Source organism: Pteronotus mesoamericanus, unplaced genomic scaffold (genome assembly GCF_021234165.1).
Source record: "Pteronotus mesoamericanus isolate MK-2021 breed Mesoamerican mustached bat unplaced genomic scaffold, CSHL_Meso_final scaffold_54, whole genome shotgun sequence".
Taxonomy (NCBI): Eukaryota; Metazoa; Chordata; class Mammalia; order Chiroptera; family Mormoopidae; genus Pteronotus; species Pteronotus mesoamericanus.
This window is the reverse complement of record NW_026555321.1, coordinates 5465268-5493148: the sequence shown is the minus strand read 5'-3', so window position 1 is coordinate 5493148 and position 27881 is coordinate 5465268. Positions and strand designations below refer to the sequence as shown.

Genomic DNA, 27881 nt, shown 5'->3' with positions numbered 1-27881 from the left:
TGGCAATGCACATCAACAGTGTAAAAACCAGAGTGGCCAGCCACCCCAATTCTTCCCAGTTAGTCACCTTGCAACAACAGAAGAGGAGAGATGAGGAGATAGCTGTTGGGGTAATTCTAGAACCGCCGGCTACAGAATAAACCCAGAGAACCATGCAGACAGACGACTGGGTTTCAGGAATCCACCTAACAAGACGTATTCCCCCTAAGAGCTGAGGGAAGCTATGACTGCTTACGAACACCCTTCTCTTCAAATCCGAGCCGGACCTGTGGCCAAAGACATGTGCTTGGGAAAAGTTCATTTTCACCAGCTGTAAACAGGAGTGGTAAAACCGTGAGGAAATGGAATCATTCATGTCAAGTGCCCTGCACATAGTGAACAATCCTTCATTATTATTCCGCTTTGCCTTTTCAAGCTGATATTTCTTTCATGATTTCTGGCAGTGAAGTCCAAGATAGTCAGAGGTAATGAATTCCCTGAGGAAGGGACAATCAAGCTCATGACAAGCCCCTCCAGGACACCAGACAATGCTGCTTCCCATTCTGAGCGATGAAATAGTTGCCCTGAGAAATGCAGCTACACCCTCTCTCCAGGCACGAGTGCCTGGGCACAGGTGCGAGCCCAGGGCCCTCCCACTTACATCTGGATGGCGTTCAGCCCAGCCATCTTCATCTTCAGCAGCCGGTCCTTCCAGTAGAAGCGGGGCACGCGGAAGTAGTGAATGCTGCCCGAGATGTAGCGAAACGGTTGGCCATCCTTGAGGAAGCAGTGGCGGTTGTAGTCGATCGTGAACGTCTTCTGGGAGACATTCTACAGAGCAAGGATGAGAACCTGTTGTTATTGGTGGAAAATGGGTTATTGCGGTGTCTTTCTTGAGATCCGCAAGGGAGTGTGGGATTCCGTGGTGAACTTTATGGATGATGTAAATTTAGGCGGGTTCCCCTCCTGCCTTCTCAAAGTCCCATCTCCATCCGTCCCACCGTGGAAAAAGCCTAACCTTGTCTTCAGCAGGGCCAGTGTAAACACCACGGCCCAGAGCTTCTGCTCCACATTAAAGTCCAGTCCAGTCCAGCATCCAGCTAGCTTAGCGTGTGTTCCCAGCCACAGTCCACTGCTGTGCGGTGCTGTTCGGCCTCCCTCCCGGAGCCTGCGTGGGGAGTCCCAATGGCCCCGGGCCACGTGGCTGTTAGGACAACATGGCCCTGGAGAGAGGGCACGGGACCGGAGGGTGTGAGAGCAGCTCACAAGCAACAGAGAGAAAAGGTGCTTCTTTGTTCGCCTGGGGTTATAGCAACCTGGGCTTGGAAAAGACCAGAAGCTTTTTTAAAATGACCAATTCCCAGGCTTTCATGGGCTTTGGAGGGGTCTACACCCCCTAGTTAAGACTGACAGGCCTCTATGGTCCAGTGCCTCCCCCTGAGCCGCCCAACAATCCGGTACCAGAGGAGGGAAGGGAGCAAGGAGTGTTCATCCCCTTGGCGGAGAAATGCTGTAACCTCCTGGAGTGTGAAAAGTGGCAGCTTCCTGGAGAGGCAAACAGGCTTATGCTCCCCGTTTTGTTAAGCTCGGTGCCTAAGTCCCTTTATCCTCCTTTTCTTATTAACAATTAGTTAAATCCCTACCATAACACTTGCACCTTCCGCATTTTGGAAGTAGACCCTTAGACTGTGTCAGGTGACTCCCTGCCTATTTAATTGCGTGATGTGCTGAGTTACCGTTTGGTTTCTGGGCGACAGAACCAACCACGGACGGCGAAGCCAGGTCCACCGTAGGCACTCAGGCAGCAGAATGACCAAGGAGCGGCCCCATGCAGGATTCCACAGGGCTTACCTTGCAGTGCCACACCGACCTGACAATCGGTGGCTGAGACGCAGAGGTTAGATCCCCAAAGAGAAAACCCTGCTGGAGGTGACTCTTCTCATGGGGTAGCAAAGCCCAGTGTGCCAGGACCACCACACACTCACTGCACACCTCCCTCCCTGTGGCTGGGACCTGCCGGAGCACGGAGTGTACCTGACCAGCAATGTCAGCAGGCTAACAGCAACAGAGTAAAAGTCCGAGGCCCTGAAGACTCGTCCTCGGTGTTTCCCTAAGTTCCACAGGGATCTGGGCAAGTCCCTCCCTATTGCATCTCTTCGCCCATAAATATGCAGGGTGTCAAAGTGAACTCTAAAGCAATATTGTTCACATTGTCGGCTGTGACCCAGTTTGTGCGTGATGAACTCGGTTTGGATGATGGTGGTCTCTTGCTAATAAAAGAGATGAGAAAATAGAGTATGTTGCCTGTAGTGAAGTATTATTTTACGAAACTTTTATAATACATTTAGGGAATTGCATATGTATGTCTGTCTCTATAGGGTTGCAATGTAAGATGTCTTTCTAGCAGTCAAATCAAATTTCGACAGAGGCTTTTCTGGTGGGACTTCAGGAGCTGCAGAGGCGAGCGTCTGAAAGGGAGGGAAGGCCTAAAGGGAGGCCAACAGTTAGGCGGAGGGAAATACCGCCCTCTAGTGGACGAAAGAGGCAGCGACCGGCCACAGGTGCCAACAGGACCACGGCACCAAGAAACCATTTCATTGTGGGTAAGGTTCCTTGAGTATTTGCAGGCTTTCAGAGGACACAATATGAATTTTCTAAAAAAGCCTTTTTTACAGCAGCATCACAATCAGTGAGAGCTTTTGGGGGCGCCTTGAAGTCATATCTGAGGCAACGGCGGGAGCATGTGTCCTCTATCAAAGAGCACTGTGACTATAAGTTAAACATTCCAAGTAGATTGCTTTGGGGCAAATGGGAAGCTTCACTGTATGTGAATTACACCGCAAAAAAGCAACCTCAAAATAAAAAAAGTAAAAAATAATCATAAAATAACCCTTTTAATATTAATTCATTCTTCTAGGAAACCAAGGCTTTAATTTCCATTCAAAGGTAGGAGACTCCTAAAGAAACTCACAAAATACAAAATTTATTTCATATACCAGGTGCCCCAAATTTTGAAAGCATTTTTTACAGCACGTATATGACAAATTGTCAAATAAGGGTTTCCCACAAGTTCTGTGAGTTCAAAGGGGGCCTATGAGTTGGGGATGTTCTTTTAAATAGTATGAAGGGAATAAACAACTTTGGGCAGAATTGGGGAAAAGGAAAGGGGTGTTTGAAGTCCATATGTCTAGGGGAAGGGGTTCAGGAAAGCTGGAGCGGAGTTAGTGAGAGATGATGTTGGCAGAGGGTAGAATCTGACCTTTGTCCCACACGACACAGTAGCATCCCTGTATTTAAAATCACATCAAAATTCAGCCTCAATGTCTCCCTATTATCCATTTATAAATATTACCAAACACTTGCTGAGTAGGGATGGCACACACAGATGTCGCCACAGCCCACGTGATACTTCCATCTAACGCAGAAGAAACCCAAGAGTAAACACAGCGAGGCCTCGATGACAAGATCAACACATTGTGCACCTTAAACTTATACAATGTTTTCCATCACTTACATCTCAATAAAGCTGGGGATGAAAAAGGGTCCAATCATGCCCTGGCTGGTGTGGCTCAGTGGACTGAGTGCCAGCCTGTGAACCAAGGGGTCGCTGGTTTAATTCCCAGGCAGGGCACGTGCCTGAGTTACGAGCCAGGTCCCCAGGAGCGGGCGTGTGAGAGGCAACCATGCATTGCTGTTTCTCTCCCTCTCTTTCTCCCTCCCTTTCCCTCTCTAAAAATAAATAAAATCTTTTTTTTTTTTTAAAGGATTCAATCAGAATGCTACAGTGGTAATAAATGACAGGTGACCCACACATAGGGGTGTGAGGGGCAAGGGCAAGTTTCCCTGGGGAAGGGACACCCCAAACTGGTTCTCAACCTTGGTTGCACATCAGAATCACTTGCGCAAGCTTTTAAAAATAGCAACGTCAGGCCTCACCCTCCAGGCATTCAGATTTTAATTGAACTTGCGTGGAGCGCAGGCATTGGTATTTATTAAAACTGCCCAGGTGTTGAAACATGAAGCAGGGTTGAGAACTATTGGCCTAAATGCAACCCTAGGATGAAGAAGAGTTAGCCAAGGGGAATGGTGATGCAGGCAGAGGGAACTCTGTGTGGGGGGTGGGTGGGGCAGCTGGCAGAGAGGAGGTAGCCGCAGGGAAGGAGCCACAGACCTCAGTGCAAACAGAGCATGACATCAGCTGACACCGAGCCAGGCAGGGGCACGATCGAAGGAGCCCTGAAGTCTGAGTTCATGGGCCCGGACTTTATGCCAAGAGCTATGGAGAACAACTTAAATGGAAGAATGATAGCATCAAGCATGTGTTTTCAAATATTCGGGACTCTGGCCTTTTCCTGAAATGGCAAAAAAGCAAGCAGAGACACGGACCACGGCGGTGACAAGAGGTGGCCAGTGGGCAGGCAGGAGGACCCTCAGGACAGGGGCCGGCGTAGGTGGAGGACATCGGGTAACCTCTAGAGGCTCCCCTGGGCCCAGGTGGAAAATTTTGGACACTATTGTTTAAAAAGAGAGAGAGAGACTTAGGAAACGTATCAACAGGAAAAAAGACCACAAGGATGTTAACACCTATGAGTTTGTAATGATACACCGAGTGGAAAAAAATTCACTGGTCACCTTTGGAGATTGCTAGATTACTCATTACTCTGAAAAGTGATAAATGAAAGGAAAGAACCAAGCTGTTTACTTCCCTTTCACATCAAAACTGTATTCCCGGGTAATCAAAAAAATCAACAAGGGAAAATTCTTCACAGAATCCCCACTAATAAATGCAGATGAAATAACAGAATCTGAAAAACACCCTAACGCTTAGTAAAATAATGGATTTTAGGTCAAATTGTCAGTGGATGCTAAAATCATCAACAAGGTTGATGCAAAATTTTATAAAGAAGGGATGGGGCAGATTCTATGTGATTCCTCTGCTTAAGGTCAGCCTCATAGAAATGAAACAAGCAGACACCTCTCAAGAGGAAGTACGCAGCCTCACCTAGAAGCAGTCCCCACTGTTGACCCTGAAGCTGATGATACCAGTGAAAGCTGTAAGTCAAATCCAAAATGTGGGACACGTTCTGGAAGTCCCACGATAGAGGCGCTCGAACAAATTGACGGTATTAAAATTAAATAAAACAATAAGAGTATTGTTAGAAAATTAAAGAGCACTTAAGAAGCATAACCACCTAATGCACTGCGGGGACCTGGTTTTGATCCTGATTTCAACTGTAACAACAAAAAACACGCTGAGACAAAAAATCTGAACATAGACTGGGCATTAGATAGAATTAAAAGAATTATTGCTAATTCTGTTGGGTATAACGATGGCATGGTGATGAGACGAAAGAACAAAAAATCTCATCAGAAGTATTTTAGGGCTGTTACTACATCTGAAGTTATCATAGACCAAAAATAAAAAGAGCAAAAATAGTAGAGGGTATGCAAAGTGATCATTGTTGAAGCTGGTTAGGAGACACAGAGTATTCTCTCTCTCGTCTCTCTCTCGTCTCTCTCTCTCTCCCCCCTTCTGAAATTTTCCATAATAAGAAGGTTTTTAAACATGCAATTACCCTTTCCACGGAATTTTTTCTATGGATGTATTTATAAGCGTACTTTTTGTTGTTGTTACCCCAACACTGTTGAAACCCAATTGCCCTTCAGGATAAAGGCTTTTTCTTAATTACAAAAGAAACAAAGGCATATGTTCATGAAAAGACATAAAAAATGTTCATCACTGCTTTATTCGTAACAGTCCAAAATTGGAAACGAAATACCCACCAACAGGAGAATGGGTAAACAAACTGCGCAACATCTACACAATGGAATGCTACTCAGCAGTAAAAAAGGTCTCTTCACACTTGCAATAAACAGACAAGTCTCAAAAAAAAAAAAAAAAAATTAAAAAGGTTAATGCCCTGGCTGGTGTGGCTCAGCGGATTGAGTGCTGGCCTGTGAACCAAAGTGTTGCCAGTTTAATTCCCGGTCGGGGCACATGCCTGGGCTGCAGGCCAGGTCCCCAGTGGGAGACACATGGGAGACAACCACACATTGATGTTTCTCTCCCTCCCCCTGTCTGAAAGTACAGTCTTTAAAAAAAAAAAAAAAAAAAAAAGGTTATGCTGGATGAAAAAAAGCCCTGCCCAACGGAGTTCAGACTATGTGAACTTATTTATATGAAGTTCTGGAACAGGCGAAGCAAATCTACAGTGGGGAAAAATCAGAATAGGTGTTGTCTTTGGGAGAGTGAGGGCAGGCGCTGCTTGGGAAGGAACCTGAGGGACTTGCTGGGGTAGTGGGCATATCCTCCAGCTGGATAAGGGCCCTGCGTTATTCAGGTGTGTGCATCTGTCAGGAGTCATCAAACGGTGCAGGATCTGTGCGTTTCATCATATGTAAAGTTTATCTTAAAAGGGAACAAGAAAGCTAGAAACTAACATTGCCCTCTAGTTAATAATATACATGCTGAAGTCTTTTTGTGTGTGGGGAGAAACGCACTGATGTCTGTAACTTACTTGGAAATGTACCCCAAAAATAAGGTGCATTGATGGGTAGATGGAGGGAGCATTATGTTAATGCTAGAATGTGGATGGAGGGAAAGAATTGGGATACAATTCTTTCAATTCTCTGTATGTCTGAAATTTTTTCCTAGTAAAAAGTTGATACAAATAAGTGGACTGATGAGTAAATTATGGTTTCTATGATGTATTTTTTATATATATATATGCATATATGATGAAATATCACATATGCATATCTGATGAAACATTTCATTGCTCTTGAGAGTAGTGAAACATCCTACTCTTGCCATTGTGGAAAGATCTCCCACATAGAGAATAAAAAGAGAAAGGAGTCTCTCTCTTTTTAAAACAGGCCTATGTCTGCTGCAGCTCTTGTGGATAGTCCTGCGTGAGCTCTGTAGACTTTGTGAGGACAGTGTCAGCTCAAACTCATGCCTCAAGTCTTTGTGCCTTCCTGCCTCCCAACACCACCGACCTCGCTCTCCCAGGAGCCCAGGAGCACTGCGAGTCCATGACCTTGGGGACAGTCTTCAACCAGTGGGACCGAATAACTGCATTCTCCTCATTTACGCAGACAATCCTGGAGACACCTGTATACTTTCCAGAAGACCCGGGCAGAATCCTGGCCGTTGCTTTTGCTTCTTTCCACCTGTCCCTCGTTTCTGCCCTCTGCAATCACTCCTCGGGCCACCTGCACCTGAGCCCTGTTCCGTGTTATGTTTCCAGATGATGACAATTGGTACCAGGACGGGCCCACACAGCAGATCCTCAGGATGTGAGTCTGCACCCGGATTTCTCAGATATGTCAAACAGCAACAAGAACCCTGCAGCTGGCGCTAAGTGGGCGGTGACCAGGCATGGCTCCGCATACCAAAGCTAAGGCCCTCACCTGGGAGGAGATAAGGGCTGGCAGAAAGGGAGGGGTGGCATCTACATTAGCTCTACGCCTGGAATGGGGCCTGGGAGGGAGTGTTACTGGTAGTTGTAAGGACTGCGAGGTTGCCTGGCTTTTGTAACAGACTTGGACGCCTGGAAGAAAGAGATATCCATCCACTCAGAGCAGTCTGTGAACGTGAGGCTTCCATGGCAATGACCAGAGACCCACATCTCCTTCTGGAAAAGCAAGGCTCAGGGCTTAATCACGCGGAACAGTGGGCCGCGCATCCCGAGGGGCCGGAACATGAGGCCGGACAGAGGCGAGTTTGCTGACATAGCGCACTCTCCCTGGCATGTGAGTTGGCATCCCGGTACAACACCTTTACCCCGCCCCGTGCTGTTGGCGTGGCTCCTCGGAACCTGGAGGCGAGACAGGCCGACAGGAAATGAGCTGGAGATGCCAAGGCTGCACTGGCATCCTGAGGACGGTGTGAGATGGCTCGCAGAGGTGGGGACGTAAAAATGGTGCCCCGACACCCCACCATCTGACTGTATTGGCCAGGCCGCCCTTCCCTTCTGGGAGGAATGCAGCCGAGAGGAGGAGCCCAGGCTCTCGGAGAAGCCCAGTGAGGGTGCTGTCCTCTGTAGAACGGTGACAGGAGATGCTGCTGTGGTCCTGGGCTCCCCGCTAGTGTCACTGGGTATGATGGGATTTGGACAAAGAGGGACAGCTTGGCCATCAGAAGCAGGTGGCTATAATGATCACAGTGACCAGCAAGGCCAGAGCGGCCGCCGACTCACAGCGATCTTCAGCCATGGCTCATACACCATAGTGTTCCTAGAGGGTGATACGGTTGGGCAACCAGCAAGGGTGTTGCTTGACGTGTCAAACAAACAAACAAAAAAAACAAATGAAGAACTCCCGAACAAAAGGCTGATTGTCGGCCATAGCAACTGGCAAATGGGTCCCTTCCTCTGGTTGCCAGCTCTGAGGCGGCTCTCCGACAAGCCGCCAACTGACGGACCAGGAGGTTGGCTGGACCCCTGGGGGAGGGCCTTGCAATGCCCACTCAAGGACTGTACACGCAATAGTTCCCCGATCCTTCCCACTTACGGTGTGTGTGTCCTCAGGAAAGTGGCATACGCTCTGGGCTGTCACTGATTCCAGAAGACCTGAGATGCCATCGCTCTCCCTGACTGCTCTTTGGGAGGACAGGGGAAAAGGGAGCCTTGGCCCAACTCTTTCTCACAGTGGGTCCAACACATCAGAGGACCTACCTTATGGTTATTTTACTGGCCCTGGGTGCCGGTTGGGATGGTTGTACCTAACAACCCCCAGGACCCTCACCGTGAGTAAGAGCCATCATGGAGGGAAGGGCCAAGGGAAGTCCCGGAAATGGGCCCCATCTCAAGAGGAATCGGAAGCAAGGCCACAACTCCTCCTGAAGTTGCAGACAGAGTGCGTCCTCCACCAAGACTCACAGGCCGTCCCCACCGTACCCCCGCCCCAACGACCTGCGAGCCCCCGTGAAGAGCAGACAGACTGTGGCAGATGAGGGTGGCCACCTACTTATTTAACCAAGAAGTCGCCCCAGGGGCAGCACCCTGTGGATATGGGGTAACTGGATGGACTGACACAGCCTTTGGCATTTGGTTTGTGGCCAATGTTCTGATCTTTTCAAAATTATCAATAAAAAGGATCAAAAAGCAGTTTGTTGTTAAGCTGGCAGGACAGCAGTGCACATTCGCTCTTGCCCCGGGGCCCTACTAACTGTACCACTTTTTCCCATGAGAGACTTTGACTGTGAGGACAGGCCATGGGCTGGCCCTCTGATCTGAGATGTAAATGACACCATGCTATTTGGAGCTGGGGAGCCGTAAGAAGTCTCACAAGAAATCAAGAAATGTGGGGGAGGAGGAAGGAGGAAAGGTTGCCTTCCAAGTCTCTTCCCCCCCAATGAAAAGAATGCAAAGTCTGCCCTGTGTGCAGATACCAGCCCTTCTAAATTAATTGGCACTCGGACGAAACGCTGAAGAGCCAGCTTTATTTCACACTTGCAGGGGTGTGGTAGCATAAGTCCTTACAATGCGTGAGGTCACAGCAGCCGCATATCAATAAAAGAAAATCGATCCAAGACAGGCCAGGACCGCACCTTCCCAAAGTTCCCCGTGTACATAATACATAGATTGCTGGAGGGAAAAAAAACCCACAGAAATATAATCAAAATATCCTCAGACCAAATCTACATCAGGGATTTAATACTGTTCAACGTAACATTTTTAAAGTTGTTTATTGTTTAGATTCTTTCAGTGGTAAATAAGCAATTAAAAAAAAACATTGAATGTAACACTGATAATTACATTACCAGGTAATATGAACATTCCCCAAGTTTCCTAATTTTCAGGAAAAACAACAATTATATTTGCTTTACTTGTGCACATTCCTCAGCTAGAATAAAGAAATGAAAGTTTAGTTATATCACAGCTTATACATGGGTCATGCTGATCATGTGAAGATGTTGTCTTCCAAGTCTCTCCATGTAACTGTGGTAAGTACTTACTCAATGGGTCTCCATGCCCAACACTCTATACGCCCTTTCAACTCACGCTAGAGACCCAAGAACCAGAATAATTTCTGATGTAAGCTGTTCAGGTCCAAGGTGGCAGAGACCCAAGCCTCTAGGGATGAGGGGAGATTGGTTATGGGAAGGAGAGAACATGGGGCAGACTAGTCTTTATACACCATGGACTTACCCACAGTCCACAGAGCAAAGAGAAAGAGAAGGACTATTTCAGACAACTATAAAACAAATGTGAATTATGCCAGATCTATGAATTTTTCCAGTATGAAATGTCACGGAAACACCTTTAACATCAGACAGGATGCAGAAGCAAAACCACCAGAGAATGGTGAGAATGAATATGGACCTGGAGAAATTTGCAGGTGAGCTGCTAGTGTTTAAGCATATTTTTGTTTATTGACCATATTTTGCCGTGTCTAATGTGCACCCGTTTCTGACCAAAACTTTAAGGGGAAAAAAAAGCTTTTGTTTTAATTTTTTCATTCAATTTTTTATTTATATTTAGAAACAAAACCAATTATTGTATTCCAGGATATTATTTTGCATATGGGCAGCGTTATCGTTTTCTAGAGTTATACTTTTAACAAACAGAAATAAAAGAATTAAAAACTTTTATATAGATACAGAATTAGTACTATTCATGTATAGTGTGCATCCTTATTTTTCCCTCAAAAATGTGGGCAAAAATGTGCACACTATATACAAGGCAAAATACGGTACTTAGGCCTATCTTGTTCTGCAAAGATTTTGTTCAGCATCCTGAAAGACTGTGCATAGAGTGTAAATTACAATGAAAAAGGAGGGGAAATGGCAAAATGGAGGAGAAGTGAGCCCTGTTGGGACCAGTTCCCAGTCCTCCAGGACTCACAGACATTTACAGATTTAATTCTGCCCCTTCGTCTCAGAGAAAAGTGCACACTTTTTCTTTTTAAATAAATTTTTAAAATATAAATTAGTTCTTAAAAGTTAAAAACAAACCTAACTTCACACAGAGGAATCACTTGAAGTGAACCTAAAGTAGTATGTTGACTATATTTTGCCTAAGAATAAAAATACATCACGAAAGAATCACTTCAAGTGAATCTGAAATGACTATATTTTGCCTAAGGATAAAAATACACCTTAAACTGCATTTAGGTAAAACACACAAACCAACCAACCTTTCAGTAGATTTCATCTTAGTACTAATATTTTATTACTATTTTGAATCTATAACATATATAGTAGATTAAAGTAATTAAGTAATTGAATTGGGTTGTTAGGAACCAAAACTTTCAGTGTAAAAGAGAAAGAAACAAAATCAAAGAAAGTCAAGTAAAAACCCTGTCATCAGAGATATGGGGGGAACTTTTGTACCTTCTACTGAATTTTGCTGTGAACATAAAACTGCTCTAAAAAAATTCTATTTTTTAAAAAGTCTACAATCTTCCACCTGAATTGTAAATATTACTATAAACTTTTCTTTTTCTGAAAAAAAAAGTGGATATTTTTTAGCAATATCCACTGGCACAGCTTAGAATTCACACCAGCCAGTAGCAGTTAGATCCCCTGTCACTTAAATTACAGTCTCTAAGTATTACCCACTAAAAAGACCCAGGAGCCTTCAAAAAATTACTTCATCTAAGTTGGGGGGGAGTATGTCCAAAATAAGTCTAAAGCTATCAAAAACTATTTAGGGTCACAATAAAATGACAGAATTGGACAAAAATTAGGTAGTTTAAGCATCAAAAGATGTATCACTTCAATGGACTGAATCACATCAAATATATAAAAATAACCAAATTTATAATACTCTCTCCCATCCCAGAGTAAACTTGTTGGTTATCCTTGGAGAATGCTGGGGCAACAACTCATTAATCAGAAAATTGATGAATAAAGGAGAAGAATCTAGTGTCTGTTTTGCCTTTGCTATAGACTTTTTCAGAGCAATCAAACAACTGATGAGGAGAGTTCTTTGCAGAAGAATGACAGCTAATAAATGCAGAAGGCATGATGAAATTAAAAATCACTATTTTCGGGGCTGAGGGAAAGATTATATTTCTGAGTGCCATAAAAACTCCTTCACAATGCAAAGCCAAAGTGAAAGAAGATCCCACTGTCTCTTGAATATATGAAAACCAGCTAATTACTCTTAGAAAGCCTATTGAGTACACTGGTCTACCAAAATCTGAATGTAATGTGTCATACTATTTTTTTGTTAAATTACCATTTTGCAATTGGAAGTGGATAAGTTTAAGCAACAATCCTCAGTGACTGCTGAAACCTTAAATAAAAAGTCAATGAGGAATTTTCTAGTGGAGGGATTAAGCTAACCCCTGGACCCATGGGTCAATCTTTATATCACTGATGAAATGAAGTCTTCCTATCAAAAAAGGGAAAAAGTTGAACTTGATTCTATCCAGCCTCTACTTCTAACTTTAATAGCTCTCTAGTTCTACCAGTCTACAGAAACTATGAGGAATAAACAACACATTAAACATCACTAAAACTCCAAAATGGAGGAAATTCTAAGATATAATATTCTGACAAGATGAATAAACAAATGACACAAAATAAAAAAGGAGGGTGTTTTATAAACTTAGAGAGACTTAAGAAATATATCTTGTTGACCTTGTTTTTGAATTCTGATTCAAACAAAAAAACTGCAAAGAGATATAATTCCTCAAGAAACCATGGGAGAACCTATACCCAAGAACAGTGGAAGGAAGGAAATAATAAAGATTAGAGCAGAGATCAATAAAACAGAGAACAGAAAAATAGAAAAAAAAATCAATGAAACTAAGAGATTTTTTTTTTAAGATCAACAAAATTGACAATTCTTTAGCTAGATTAACTAAGGATAAAAGAACACTCAATTAAAATTAGAAATGAAAGAGGAAACATTACAACAGATATGACAGAACTAAATAGGAGTGTAAGAGTATACTATGAACAATTGCATGCCAACAAATTGGACAACCCTGAAGACATTAGTTAAATTCCTGGAAACACATAATCTACCAAGACTGAATCATGAAGAAAGACAAAATCTGAACAAACCAATAACCAGTAAGAACATTGAATCAGTAGGTGCAAATCCTCAAAGAAAAACCCAGGACCAGGTGGCTTTGTTAAAGAATTCTATCAAATATCTAAAGGAGAATTAACACCAATCCTCCTGAAACTCTTCCAAAAAACTGAAGAGTAGAAAACACTTCTAAGTTCATTCTATGAGGCCGAAATTACCCTAATACCAAAGCCTGACAAGACATAACGAGAAAAGTACAGGCCAATACTCTGATAATAAGTGATGCAAAAATCCTCAATAAAATACCAGCAAAATGAATTCAACAACACATTAAAAGGATTATACACCACGACCAAGTGAGATCTATTCCAAGAATGCAAGAATGGTTCAACCTATGAAACTCAATCACTGTAATACACCATATTAGCACAATCAACAACAAAACCCACATGATGATCTCAACTGAGGCAGAAAGAGATTTGCCAGAATCCAACACCTTTTCATAATAGAACAGCAAACTAGGAATAGAAGGAAGTTACAGCAACATAATAAAGGCCATTCAATGAAAGCCCACAGCTAACATCGTACTCAGTGCTGAAAGTCTGAGGCTTTTCTTCTATGATCAAGAACAAGGCAAGGAAGTTTGCCATCACCATTTCTATTCAGCACAGTATTGGAAGTCTAAGCCAGAGCAATTAGGCAAGAAAAGAAAAGAAAAGGCATTCAATTGGAAAGGAAAAAGTAACATTGTTCACAGATGACATGATATTATATGTAGAAGATCTTAAAAATTCTACACACCAAAAAAGCAATTATTAGAATAATAAATGAATTCAGCAAAGTTGGAGGATATAAAGTCAACATACAAAAATTAGCTGTGTTTCTATACGTTGACAAAGAACAATCTGTAAAGGAAATTAAGACGACTATTCCATTTATAACAGCATCAAAAAGAATAAAATACTTAGGAATAAACCTATACAAAGAGATAAAAGGCTTCTACACCAAGAACTACAAGACATTGTTGAAAGAAAGAAATCAAAGACGACACAGATAAATGGAAAGACAATCAATGTTTACGAATTGGGAGACTCAAGTTTTGTTAAAATGCCCATAATACCCAATGTGATTTACAGATTCGTGCAACCTCTTTCAAAATCCCAATGGCATTTTTTGCATGAATAAAAAAATTCATCCTATAATTCATAGGGAATTTTAAGGAACCCAAAATAGCTTAAACAATTTTTTAAAGAACAAAGTTGGAAAACTCACACTTCCTTATTTCAAAATATATTATAAAACTGACACTGTGGTACTGGCATAAAGACAAATAGACCAATGGAATAGAATAAAACAGCCATAAATAGCCCTGGCTGGTGTGACTCAGTGGATTGAGTGCTGGCCTGTGAACCAAAGGGTTGCCAGTTCGATTCCCAGTCAGGGCACATGCCTGGGTTGTGGCCTGGGTCTCCAGTCGGGGATGCACAAGAAACAACCACACATTAGTGTTTCTCTTCCTCTCCTTCCTTTTCTAAAAGTAAATAAATAGAATGTTTTTTTAAAGGCCACAGATAAACCCTCACATATATGCATAAGGGTGCCAAGACCATTCAATGGCAAAAGAATAGTCTCTTCAACAAATGAGGTTGGGAAAACTAGATATTCACATGCAGAAGAATGAAGTTGGGCCCTTACCTTACATTATATATAAAAATTAACTCAAAATGGATCATAAGCTTCATGATATTGGACTTGGCAATGATTTCTTGAATATGACACCAAAAACAGAGGCAGGAAAAGCAAAAAATAGACAAACAGGACATCCTTAAAAACTTCTGCCCATTAAGGGCAGTAGGATGAAAATATCTGCAAATCATGTATCTGCTCAGGGGTTAATATACTGAATATAAAAAAGAACTCTTACAACCACAAAAAGTCAAATAACCTGATTTTTAAAAAGGGGGAAAGATCTGAATAGACATTTCTCCAAAGATGACATATGAATGACCAAGAAGTATATGAAAAGATGCTCAACATTACTGATCATCAGAGGACCACAAATCCAAATCACAGTAAGTTATAACTTCACACTACGAACAAAAAACAAACGATAACAAGTTCTGGTGAAAACTCAGAGAAACGAGAACCCTTGTGCACTATTGGTAAGATACAAAAATGGTTCAGCTACTGTGGAAAACAGTATGGCGGTTCCTCAAAAAACTGACTGCTGGGTATGTATTCTAAAGAATAGAAAGCAGTGTCTTGAAGAGATACTTCCACTCCCATGTTCATAGCAGCACAATTCACAATAAATAAACAAACAAAAAAAGGTGGAAGCAACCCAAATGCCCACTGATGGACAAGTGAATAAACAAAATGTGATATATACATACAACAAAGTATTATTCAGCCTTAGAAAGGAAGTCTTGTCACATACGACAACATGGATGAATACTGAGGACATTATGCTCAGGGAAATAAGCCATCACAAAAATAGCAATGTGTGATTCCGCTTCAGTAAGGTACGCATAGGAGTCAAATTCATGGAAACAGAATGTAAAATGGTGGTGATTAGGGGTTGAGGGAAGGGGAAAGGAAGAGCTATTGTTTAGTGGGTGCAGAGTGGGGTCAGACTGGCAAGACAAAAAAAGCTCTGGAGGTCTGTGTCACAACATTGTGAAGCGACTGAACTATACACTTACAAGTCACTAAGATGATAAATTTTTTACGCTATGTGCTTTTTTTAACACAGTAAAAAAAAAAACAACAAAGACAACTGAGATAATCAGGGAAAACTGAATACTAACTCTTCAGACAGTAAATTGCACTTGAATCCTGTTAGTCACCTGCAACAGATACACTTACTTAATCCTCAGACAGTGGAAAAAACACTTTTATTGAGAGGTAAAAGGCCTGGCTTCTAGCCCCCAAACCCCCTGACTAGACATTAGAGGATATTAAAGAATGACTATTAATTTCATTGGATATAACACCATTATGTATATGCTTTCCTAGGACAAATTCATAGTGAAGTATTTCGGGGTTACATATTTTCTAAGATTTGCCTTAACAGAGTCCAGCCAAAAAAGAGTGTGGGGCAGGGGCAAGTGACAGAGAACAGCAGAATGTTCACAACTATCGAAGCTGGGTGTTGGCACGTGGGGATTCAGGATGCTGTTCCATTTTGTGAATTATTTTTTAAAATTTTCTCAATAAAAAGTTTCAAACAAAACAAACAAAATAAAGGGAAAAAACATGGATGGATGTTTGGAATGGAAGACAGTGGGATTCATGTGCTGAAATTTTACAGTAACAGGATCACACTATACACGCCATTGTTAATTTTTTAAAAGCATTTCGATTTCACTTGCATTGACAGATTTTTTTAAAGAAACTTAAATGAAACTGAAATAATTTTCAAGCTCCAAGTACATATTTCTCACCACCTCTTCCAGCCATAAACGAAGGTAAATGCGTGAAGAACAGAGGTGCAGAGAGTGCCGTGAAGAGCGTGGCCCTTCAGGGCCGCATCTGGGCCATAATGGAGAAGTTTCTGCTGGGAAACTCCCACCACGTCATGGGACACAAGCCAAGTCTGAGGAGGTGTTGCTGACTATTCCCTGGACACTTAAGGTGGACCTGTTCTGTGCCTAACAGAGAGGAATCGGTCACACTGGACTGGGAGGCCCGCTGTCAACACTTTGGACATAACAAGGTGGCCTTCAGGGTCCCCTGGGATTCCATTATGCACCAGGCAGCGCATGCACAGGAGACTTAACACAGGCAGAGGGAAGCAACCCCCCAGCAAATCGCTGGGCCCGGCAGCAGGAGGCATGAGACCCACTCACATGCTCCAGATTGTCTGCTCTATAAATTCCTGGGCACTTGTGCCCAACACAGTTCCGTAGCGAGCCCCCATGTGATGTTTACAACGCAGCAACACTGAGTGCTTCCACTGTGACTGTGCCACGTGCAACTCATGCGCCATGTCCTGGTGCCCTCCCCCACGAAACAGTGTTGAGGTAGACATGGTAACATCTCCCTTTTAGGGTGAGGGAGACCGAGGCTCAGTGAGGTCAAGTCATTTGCCCAACAGTGCCTGGCCAGTGAGCAGCCGGGTGACTTCTCGACAGCGTGGTGTCTGTGTTCCCTGTCAGAGAAAGACTGCCAGTCACAAAAACGTCAACGCTGAGCCAGGTCTTCTCAGAGAGGTCTTTCCTAACAGGACTGCTTATTGCTACCCCAGGACCAAAGGGTCTCTTGAGTCTGGCACAAGGGCCGGACCAACAGAGGTGAGGTCACTCCAGACACAGCAACATCTGCCCAGATTTTATGGGTCCAGTGGCCAGCAGAGACGGCTGTATGATTCTGCGGCCAGAGCCCTAAGGCAGCTCTGATAAGGTCAGGCCAGGGGGCTGGAAGCCGTCCAGCAGGAAGGAGGGTCCTGCACTCCACAGCCAGGGCCCAGCGGGAGGCAAGACCAAGAGGCACTGCCAGAGGACAGAGGCCTGCCACTCCCATGCAGCGCCCCTCTCCCACTGTCCCCCACGTCCCCCGCCACACCCCCCTCCCCCGTAGAGAGTGAGGGAGGGGCTCCAGGGCTCCAACTCTTCCTCCAGTGTTAACAGACCCCCACAGGGAAACCAGCTCACTCCCCTCCAGGCCCTGGCCCATGTAGTTACAGGTGCACAGAAATCAGCCTCAAGCAAACCACTTTGAAAGAACAGCAGGGTCTAGGCCCTTTTTTTGTTCTCTTAAATCTGGTAACTTTTGGAATCAGATACAGCTACTGGCCACCAGACAGTGGAAAGAACACTTTTCTTGGGAAACAGAAGCTGTGACTTCTAGCCCAGAATCTCCTACATGACGTGTCATGTCACTAATGCCCTGAAAACAGCTCTTTGCCCCAGTTTCCTCATCTCCAGACAGGGAAAAGTAGCCTGTTCTTAATCACCTCATCCAATTATTGTATAGAAGGAGGCAGACACTCTCTGAATTCCCATGCGGCACTATGACCATCACCTACCACGGTGCTGTTTCTTCCCACCCCACTCCCAATCCCCAAAGCCCAGGAGCACAGGCAGTAAAACAGCATCACTCAGGGTCTGGAATAGGATGAGCTCTGTGTTCCAGCAGGCTTTGCCGATTCCCTCAACAGAACCAAGGGGGGAAAGAAATTCTTTGTCTTCAGCAGCCAGAGGGGCCTCTGTCTTGCCTGCTCTCCCAGATCACCTAGCAACATACCTCTTGCCCAGAAAGCTCGACATCAGTGATCCTGGAAACTGCCTCAGTCCTACAGAGGGTTTAAAAAGCACTCAGAGCTCCTCCCCTACTCTGCTTTCTAGAGGTATCCCTTCCTCGCAACCCCACGTTTCGGTGTATTCCTAGCTCTGCAAAGAGGGAGGGTTTACTCCACGTCATCTGGAAAACAGGTGCCTGTTCGTACGCATGTGACTTTAGTGGCCTCACAGATGCATATCAAAACGCAACTGGTCATCTACAGAGTTAACCTGCCAGGCAGCCCCATCACAAATCAGTGCTCAGGAGAGGCTTGTGACAAGCATGTGTGGGTGGGGCTGGGCAGGCGAGGCGGGAGGGCGTAACACAGGCAACCTGCTCTGAAGAGGGACGGAGGATGGAGGGCAAGGGCGATGAAGAGGCCTCGGGGCAGGGCCCGGTTCAGAGAGCCCGCTGCAGGATGAGCTCTGTAATCTCTGCCTTGCTACCCAATCTCATGGGGATCCCGTAGTAGGCCGTGCCTGGGCTGACATACACAAATGTGGTTTGGGCCACTTGGTAGAGACCAGCAAAGAAGGGGTTCAGGAGATAGGCCGCCACATTCAAGGGGAAGATTTGCCCAGCATGCGTGTGCCCAGAAAGGATCAGGTTAATATCTGGCCGAGTCTGAAGGGCTCTCTTGGCAGCCAGGGGCTGGTGAGCTAGCAAGATGGTAGCGTGGTCTGGGCGGCAGCCCCCTAGCGCCTTCTCGAGATCCATGCCGTGGCCAGAGTAGTGCAGGATATCCGCTTCAATGTCATCCACCCCAGCCAAGCAGATCCAGTCGTCACCCTCACCGCCAGCACGCTGGGCCCCTGTGGCGGAAATCCTCACGTTCTCATTGTGAAGGGGCTTGACATTCAGGGACTCCAGCAGTGCGAACCAGTTGCTGACGTCTGAGGTGTAGTATTCGTGATTCCCTGTGACAAAGTAGGTACCGAGGCGTGAATGAAGCTGGCCCAAAGGAGCGACGGCGGTCCGGAGGATGGAGGCTTCTGAATCGAAGAGGTCACCCACGATCACCGTGACATCCGGTTCCAGCTTGTTCACCATCCCTACAAACATCTCCATTTTGGTCCTGCCCACGGTGGGGCCCAAGTGAATGTCTGAGAGGAGCACAATCTTGAGGTTGTCCATGGAGGGGGGCAGCTGATGAATGGGCACCGCCACGGTTTTTACCAGCGGGGGCTGGGCGGCGTTCAGAAGCCCGGCTATGCTGAGCACAGCGGTCACCACCACCGCCAGGGCCGGCCGGAGGGCCAGCTTCCTCGTCTTGTCAAGGCTGCCCACGACCCGCCCACTGCGCCAGGCCAAGAGCTGGTAGGCCTGCTCCATGCCGCTGAGGGTGCAGAGGAAGAAGAGCATGATGACGTAGGCCCCGAGGCAGGAGTAGGCAGCCAGGGAGAAGAGGTAGGGCTCCTCGGCCACTAAAAAGATCATGGTGAAGAAACTGGAATGGGCCAGGGCCAGAAACGTCACAACAGCCACCTTCCAAAGCTGAAAACAGGCCGACTCCGAGGCTGGGGAATGGCTCAGGTTGCCGACTGTGCTACGCCAGATGTAGACGGAGCCAATGAGCATGAGCGAGTTGACAAACAGGGCGAGCTGCAGGTGGAACAGCCAACGCCAGGCTCCCAGCTCAAGGCTCTCAGACAGATAGGAGCGCGAGATTATCATGGACACGAACACAGTGCCGGCGGCCAGGGCAGCCTTCACGCCCAGGGGCAGCTGCCTGAAGATCACCATTGCGTCTGCTCCTAAGAGGGTCCCCTGGCAGTTCGGTGCAGCTGGGCTCTGGAAGGTGAGGTCCTTAGAAAAGACAATGGCCAAGGAGAGGGTTCCAGCTCAGGTCCGCCTGCAACCAGGAACCGGCATCAGCTTTGTGGAATATTAGCGCTTTCTTGTCCCCATTTAAAACCTGAAGGCCACTCACACCTGCCCCACCTGCCTGGAATCCAGGCCGCGCGTCAGTGGCGACATTCTACTCTCAACAACACCGACACTGGGTTGTTAACACAATGGGCAGTTTTCATTTTCTTCTTTCCAGTTTTCTGAACATTTAAAGTTTTTCCACAATGCACATGGAATTTCTTTTATGAGAACAAAAACGTTATTCTAAATCAGCAGCTCTCAAAGTGCGGTCTGGGGAGACACCTTCAGGGGGTCCATTTAGTTAAAATTGCTTCCATAGGAATGCTAAGCCGTAACTGCCTTTTCCTTTCCCGTTCTCTCAGGAGTGTGCAGTGGAGTTTTTCAGAGGCTAGGTGACAGATGCAATGGCAACGCAAAACGCAGAAGCAGTTGGGAGGATCTGACTGTCATCTATTAAGACAGACATGAGATTTCCAAACATGAAAACCAACACTTTGCCCGAAATTTCGGGGAGAAACACTGTTATCCACCCGCCCGCCCCCCCAAAAAAACCCCCATAAGTTTCTTCACATGTACTAGATTCATTATTTCTGAAATAAATTAATAAATATTTAAAAATTTAAGTTCTAGGACAGTGAAAGTTTGAGAACCGCTGTTCTAAGTACCCGTCAACAAGGACATCACAGAAAACTCATTCGCTGGTAGCTTCCCTCCGCTGGAGGCCCATGAAGGAAAACTAGACAGGAAGGAATTCCTGGGGTGAAGCTGGCCTCCCTGGGTGGGCCTTGGCACGGCAGTCGGAGGGTACCCCACTGGCGAATGATGCTGCACAATGAAGAGCAGCCATTGCCCAGGGGGACTGCCCTGCCCACCGGCTCCTCAGCCACACACCGCGTCTCTCCCTCCCCACAGCCACCTGAACGTCGAGACCTGTCTTACCCGCGCCCGGCTGTCTCTGTCGCCGCTCCCCGCGGTCCTCCCAGCGGGCCAGCTAGAGCCCGGGGGCCGCGCCAACCCTCCTAGTCAAAAATCTGGGCTACACGATCCACAGGCCCCCGTGCACAGGGGTTAGCAAACACTCTATTTGAGGTGAGCGTTCCCCAAGAGGAACCTCAAATTAAAAATATTCTCAGCAGGTGTTTTCCAAATTCTTAAGATGCTTAACCTCGCTTTAAATAAATGTATGGTTTTGCCCTTACACATTTATCTGAATGTAAGCTGTTTAAAGCTTCTAAGCGAGGGTGTGCTTTACAAATCAACCGGCCCAAATTTCACCACTTCTGCTTAAAACGTGCCCCAGCCTCAGCCCACCCAGGCTCTGGAGGCACCAAAGTTGGTTCGCTGAACGTGGCCGAGGGGTAGCTGCCGGTTTCAGTTCCCTGCGGTCCTTCCCCTCCCGCCAAGCGCGCCCCCACCCCGCCCCGCCGCGCCGCTGCAGGCTCCCTCCAGCGGCTCCGGCTGCCACCTGCCGCCCGGCCACCCGCGGCCCGGACCGTCCTGAAGGTCTGGAAAACCCAAGCCATAAAAGGAAGCGGCGGGGAGAGGCAAGATGTTTGAAAAGAGAACTCCACGGAGGACATTAACCCAAAGTTGCCATTGCGGGGGCCTCCCCTGACCCCATTTTCCTTTTTCCGGAGCGGTCCGCAGAGCACGCACTGGGCAAGGGAGGGCGCCCCAAGCCAGAGCCCAAGGCTTCCTCCAATAATGCGCGCCGGCTGGAATTCCCCCTCCCGAAAAACTGCAAAGCTGGAAGGGTGTGGGTGCACCTCACCTCACCTCACCCCCCTCGTGGCACCTTTGAGGACGTAAGTCCCAGCGGAACCGGCGGCCGGAGCGGAACACACAAGCGACAGGCTACCGGGAAGGACGAGCGCCCTACCCGGCCCGCCCCCGGCAGGAGGGCCAGTCCACTGCCTGCGCTCCGCAGGCTGCCCGGCTGCCGGGCTGCGCCCCCGAGTCCCAGGCCCAGCGCCCTGCAGGACCCCTGTTGGCCGCAGCCACAGCCTTGGCCTCCGCCAGCTTGTCCCCCCTAACGATGCGTCCCCGCGCGGGGGCTCTGTGGACTTACACGCAAGCCGCGCGCAGTGCCCAGCAGCAGGGACACCAGCAGCAGAGAGAGGATGCGAACGACCCCCGGCATATCCACTCTCCAGCCCTTCCGCTCCATCGCAGTCGGCGCCCCGGCCAGCCGCTCAGCGTCACTTGACTGAGGACCCGCGGCCTGGCACCGCCCCTCGCGGGTCCTGCCCGCTGCCCGGGAGCTTGCTCCGCCCCGGGCTCCGCCCCGCCACAGCAGACCTGAGGGCGGGGAAAGGGCCGGCCCAGCCTGGAGGCCACGCGCGGCCTCGTGACTCCAGGAGAGCGTTATCGGGTTCCTTATCGGCCTCCGCCAGAACCATTGCAAAGGCAATCAGGAGGCCCCGCTGTCAGCAGCTTGATAACGCGCCCGGGGGTTGGACTTCAACATGGGCCTCCTTGCTCCCTGGCTGCCTCAGAGGACAGAAGCGGGAAGTTGAAACCAGATAAACCTAAGTGGACTTGATAGAATCTTAGCCCTGCATACCGGATTCTCTGGAAAACTAGGGGTCTGCAAATTGCAGCCCCTGAACCAACCCTATACCTGAAACTTGTTAGAAATGCAAATTCTAGGGCCTTACCCCGAGAACTCTCAATCAGAAACTCAAAGGGTGGGGCCCAGAAGTATCTTTGCACCCCCCTCCCCAGGGTTGTTTGGTGCCTGCTGAAGTTTGAGAACCGCTCAAACTTTAGGTTACCAAGAAATTTAGAGCTATGGTTCAGCTGTGAAACATTACAAATGCCAACTTTCAAAGCATCAGGGTCCGTAGAATTTTTTTTTTCATTGTTGGTTTTGACAGATAAGAGAAACCCCTCTCGTCTTTCAGTTTTGTACTTGAGCTTCTCAACAGCCCTGCCATGCCAATGAAGGTAGATCTGTCATACGGGGATAAAACACAGTCCCGTGTCCCTTAAGGACAAGACACAGTCTTAGAAATGCAACGTGAAGTGACTTCTGTCATTGCACAAACATCACTTACACAAACCTGGAGGCTACTACACACCTAGGCTATATGGTACAGCCCATTGCTCCTGGGCTACATGGTTACCTACAAAACAGCATGAGAATAAATCAAGCACAAGAAAAAATAATGCAATCCAGAGACGTGATAAACATGGCATACTATTTTACAGCAAATACTTTTTTAAAATAAGTAAAAGAGTACACTCTAAAACAATGACAAAAGATATAGTGTAGTAAATATATAAACCAGTGACATAGCTGTTTATTATCATAATCAAGTGTAGTGTGCTGGACATAACTAAATGTCCTACGCTTGTACGCGGCTGGCAGTGCAGCAGGTTTGTTTACACCAGTAACATCACAAACAGGTGAGAAACGTGATATTACAATGCTACCTCGTGAGGCAGAAAGAATGATTCAGCTCCATTACAATCTTGTGGGACCACTACTGGCCCACTATTAGGCGAAACGTCATTATGCAGCATATGACTGTAGCATTATCTCGTTTTACACTTGAGCAAACAAATCAATGCTCTGCGGTATGTGTTAATTAGTCCAGGATCACTGGCTACCCCCAGCTCTGGAACTGAAGTTTTGTTTCTTGAACTGGAGGGTGGTTACAAGGGTATAACCCACAACAAAACTCATTAAGTTACTTATTTGTGTTCTGCCTCTTTCTGTATCTGTTTTTAAAATAAGTTAAAAAGTTACCTTTTACTTTTAAAAAGTTAAAAAATAACCATAACTGTATCCCCTCCAAAAAAACTTATACATTGTTTAACAAAATAGCTACAATTCCATCTGCTCCTTCCCTTCTCCTTTTCCACTGGACATTTCCTTCGGAGACTGAGAAATAATCACTGGCATTCCTTTGACAGGTTCTTTTCTTGGCTGGAACACAGACTCCCTTGTCTTGTACTGTGAAGTCCTCTCTAAACACGGCGATCCTGGTCCAGAACTAAGGAACAAGGGCTTTGGAGGCAGGCACACTTGAGTTGAAATTCTAGCTCTGCTGTTTAAAGTTTATGTGACCTGGCAAGTTACTGAACCTCTCTGAGCCTCAGTTCCTTCATTGGTAAAATAGGGATAGTAATATCAAACTCACCAGATTGTTGAGAGAGTTGCAAAAGGTGATATCTATGAGACCTTTGGCACATAGAGGATGTTAGCAGGGCAGTTGATGAAATCCGAAGAGATATGTGGGTTATTTCCTGACTTTGATAAGAGTGTGAGAGCCAAAGATTAAATAATAGTTTCACATTAATTTATTGATTTTGATAATTGCACTCTTTTTTATAAGAGAATGTGTTTGCTTTTAGGAAACAAAAGGGTATCATTGTTGCAACTGACTCTCTAACAGTTTAGGGGAAAAAAGGCATACATACACATAGACCGATAAAGCAAATGTGGTAAAATGTTGACATTAGGGAAATCAATCAAGGAATTCTTTCTACTGTGTTCACAACCTTTTCCCTAAGTCTAAATTATTGAAAAATAAAGTTAAATGTTTTTAAATGATATTTTATTGATTGTGCTATTACAGTTGTCTTGATTCGTCCCTTTTGCTCCCCTCTACACAGCACCCCCACTCCCTCAGGCAGTGCCCCCACCACTGTTCATGCCCATGGGTCATGCGTATAAGTTCTTCAGCTGCTCCATTTCCTATACTGTACTTTACATCCCCAGGGCTATTCCTTAACTACTTATTTGTACTTCTTAATCCCCTCACCTCTTAAACCATTCTGCTCCACCCCACTCCCATCTGACAACCGTCAAAATGCTCTCCGTATCCATGATTCTGTCTCTGTTCTTGTTTGCTTAGTTTGCTTTTTGGATTCATTTGTTGATAGACATGTATTTTTGGCCATTTTATTGTGCATAGTTTTGATCTTATTTTTCTTAAATAAGTCCATTAACATTTCATATAGTAATGGTTTGGCGATGATGAATTCCTTAAGATTTTTCTTCCCTGGGAAGCTCTTTATCTGCTCTTCATTATAAATGAGAGCTTTGCTGGGTAGAGCAATCTTGGCTGTAGGTCCCTGTTTTTCATGACTTTGAATATTTCTTGCCAATCCGTTCTAGCCTGAAGTTTCTTTTGAGAAATCAGCTGACAGACTTATGGGAACTCCCCTGTAGATAACTAACTTCATTTCTCTTGCTGCTTTTAAGGTTCTCTCATTATCTTTAAACTTTGGCATTTTAATTATGATGTGTCTTGGAGTAGGCCTCTTTGCATCCATTTAGCTTGGGACTCTCTGTGCTTCCTGGACCTGCGTGTCTGTTTCCTTCACCAAATTAGAGAAGTTTTCTTTCACTATTTTTTGAAATAGATTTTTAATTTCTTGCTCTTCCTCTTCTCCTTCTGGCACCCCTATGATGTGAATGTTAGACCTCTTGAAATTCCAGAGGCTGCTTATACTATCCTCATTTTTTTTTTTAGTCTTTTTTTTCTTGTTGTTCTGCATAGTTGTTTTTTGCTTCCTTATGTTCCAAATCATGGATTTGATTCTCGGCTTCATCCACTCTACTGTCGTTTCCCTGTAAATTGTTCTGTATCTCAATTAGTGTAGCCTTCGTTTCTGACTGGATCTTTTTTATGCTGTTGAGGTCCTCACTAAGCTCCTTGAGCATCCTTATAATCAGTGTTTTGAACTCTGCATCTGATAGATTGCTTATCTCCATTTCATTCAGCTCCTTTTTCTGGACTTTTGACCTGTTCTTTCATTTGGGCCATGTTTCTTTGTCTCTTCATTTTGGCAGCTTCCCTGCATTTGTTTCTATGTATTAGGTGAAGCTGCTTTGACACTGTGTTTTGGTAGTGTGGTCTAATGTAGTAGGTGTCCTGCACGGTCCCATGGCACAGCCTCCTCTATCACTTAAGCTGCGCACTTGAGGTGCGCCCTGCATGTGGACTGAGTACACCCTCCTCTTGAAGTTGAGCCTTGGTTGCTGTTGGAAGATCAATGGGAGGTATTTACCCAGGCCAGTCAGCTGCAAGGACTTGTTGTGACAACTGACCACCAACCTCTGCCCTCTGTGGAGGATCAGCTGTGCAGGAGCTGGGTGATAGTGCTCCGATGTGGTCTGTAGCTGTCCACTGGGGGGGCTGGCCCTGGGGTTTCCCAGGTGGTGCATGACAAGGTCAGTCCCCACCTGTGTTTTGCTGGGGCGCCCTGCCGGAGCTATAGAACAATCTGAGATGGCTGCTGCTTGTGCTGGGCTTGGAGAGTCCCAGGTGAAGCCATGCTGTGACTCTAAGCTTGTTGGTGCTAGTGCCAGGCCTGGGGTCCACTGAGGGCAGCTGGTGCTTATTTGAGAGGATTTGGGGAGTTGTGCAGCAGGAGCCAAGACCATTCATATGGAAAAACAGCTTGGGTGAGCCCATAAGTTGGGTGGGGCAGAATCTCTATGGATTTCCAAGGTGAATAAAACAGTGTTAGCCATGTTGGTGCAGTTTCAGATATGGATGACATCGGCTTGCTGGCTCTGTCAGGGGAGGGTCTAGAAAATGGACAATGGTATCTGCTCACCTTGATGCCAGATACTTCAGTCTCCCTGTATGTCACTAGTGCCTTTCAAACTGCTACCCTAGTGCTAGAGCTCAAGAGGGAGTGAGTCCGAGTAGGTGAGTCCATGTGCGGGTTCTTTAAGAGGAACTGCTTGGAGTTTCAGCAGTTTCTGCCACAGACTCAATCCCCACTAGGTTTTGCAGCCAGAAGTTGTGGGGACTTATTTTCCTGGCACTGGAACCCTGGACTGGGGAGCCTGGTGTCAGGCTGGGACTCTGAGCTCCTGAGAGATCCCTCCCGAATTTTTATCCATCACGTGTGGATGTGGGACCAGCCAGTGGTGTGTCTGCGCCCCTCCTACCAGAGTAGAAGGATGTGGTTTCTTTAATTCTATAGTTGTCAGACTTCCCTTCAACTTGATTTCTGACAGTTCTAAGTGATGGTTGTTCTATAATTTTGGTTGTAATCTTGATGTGTTTGTGTGAAGAGGCGGGCCATGTTTGCCCATGCTGCCATCTTGACTGGAAGATAGTTAAATTTTTAAAAATCCTTAGCAAATGGCAGATTCAAATTTTCCCACCTTCCCCCGACCCCTGCCCCCAGCTAAGAGACCTGCGGTGACAATGCACAGCAGGCATTTTTAACCGAGCTGAGGCAGAAAGTGTTTAAGCCACGGCTGTGCTAAACAAACTACAGTCAGCAGCCCAAATCCCGCCGGATGCCTGTTTTTGTACGGCCTGTCAGTTAAGGATCATTTTTAGATTTTTAAATGGTTGAAAAAAATCATAACCACTCCCACATCTCTGCACATTGTGGCTGCTTTTACCCTGCAGTGGCAGAATCGAGTAGTCAAAGCAGAGACCTTATGGTCCACGAAACCTAAAATATTTTCTATCTGGCCCTTTTACAGTAAAAGCTTGCCCAGAGCCTGCTGTTTGTAGTTTGTGTCTGAGATGCTAGCACTCGACTTGGTATTGTAGTTGCACTAGCAATAAAAGTAATGGTCATTGTTTTGTTGAATGCTTTACCAGCAGCATGTCGCTGCCTCAAGATCCAAATTTCACCTCACAGAGGGGACAACGAAGGCACAGGGGAGTTAAGTGACTTGCCAGTAGCCACAGGGCCAGGAGGTGAGGGAGTCTCTGAAGTCACATTGTCTGACTTTCAAGCCTGAGTTATTTTTACAAGGCCATGCCTCTTTTTGCCCATACT

General features: G+C 45.9%; 2 protein-coding genes across 4 annotated transcripts in view; both read right to left on the bottom strand.

Annotated features, from left to right (window-relative positions):
* Nucleotides 1-22344, bottom strand: part of GLB1 (galactosidase beta 1) — an 82437-nt gene extending 60093 nt beyond the window's left edge. Inside the window, exons 1-2 of the mRNA XM_054595363.1 lie at nt 22186-22344; nt 641-810 (exon numbers count right to left, since the gene is read on the bottom strand). Coding sequence (XP_054451338.1) covers nt 641-810; nt 22186-22284 — 269 coding nt within the window. The 5' untranslated portion in view covers nt 22285-22344. The remainder of the gene's footprint in view (nt 1-640; nt 811-22185) is intronic.
* Nucleotides 17588-22271, bottom strand: TMPPE (transmembrane protein with metallophosphoesterase domain). 3 transcript variants are annotated; one of them, XM_054595364.1, is made up of 2 exons: nt 22186-22271; nt 17588-20100 (listed from the first exon to the last, which is right to left on the bottom strand). In XM_054595364.1, exon 2 carries the CDS (start codon nt 19989-19991, stop codon nt 18648-18650), a length of 1344 nt encoding a protein of 447 aa, XP_054451339.1. In that variant the 5' UTR covers nt 19992-20100; nt 22186-22271; the 3' UTR covers nt 17588-18647. The 3 variants fall into 3 exon arrangements, 2 of the variants coding, with proteins under 2 accessions (XP_054451339.1, XP_054451340.1); XM_054595365.1 differs by lacking the exon at nt 22186-22271 and adding an exon at nt 21889-21943; XR_008530968.1 differs by lacking the exons at nt 17588-20100; nt 22186-22271 and adding exons at nt 20113-20567; nt 21889-21909.
* Nucleotides 22345-27881: the final 5537 nt, after the last annotated feature.

Coding starts and splice junctions, on each gene's coding strand:
- TMPPE (XM_054595364.1), bottom strand. CDS start 19,991: ATGGTGATCTTCAGGCAGCTGCCCCTGGGCGTGAAGGCTGCCCTGGCC.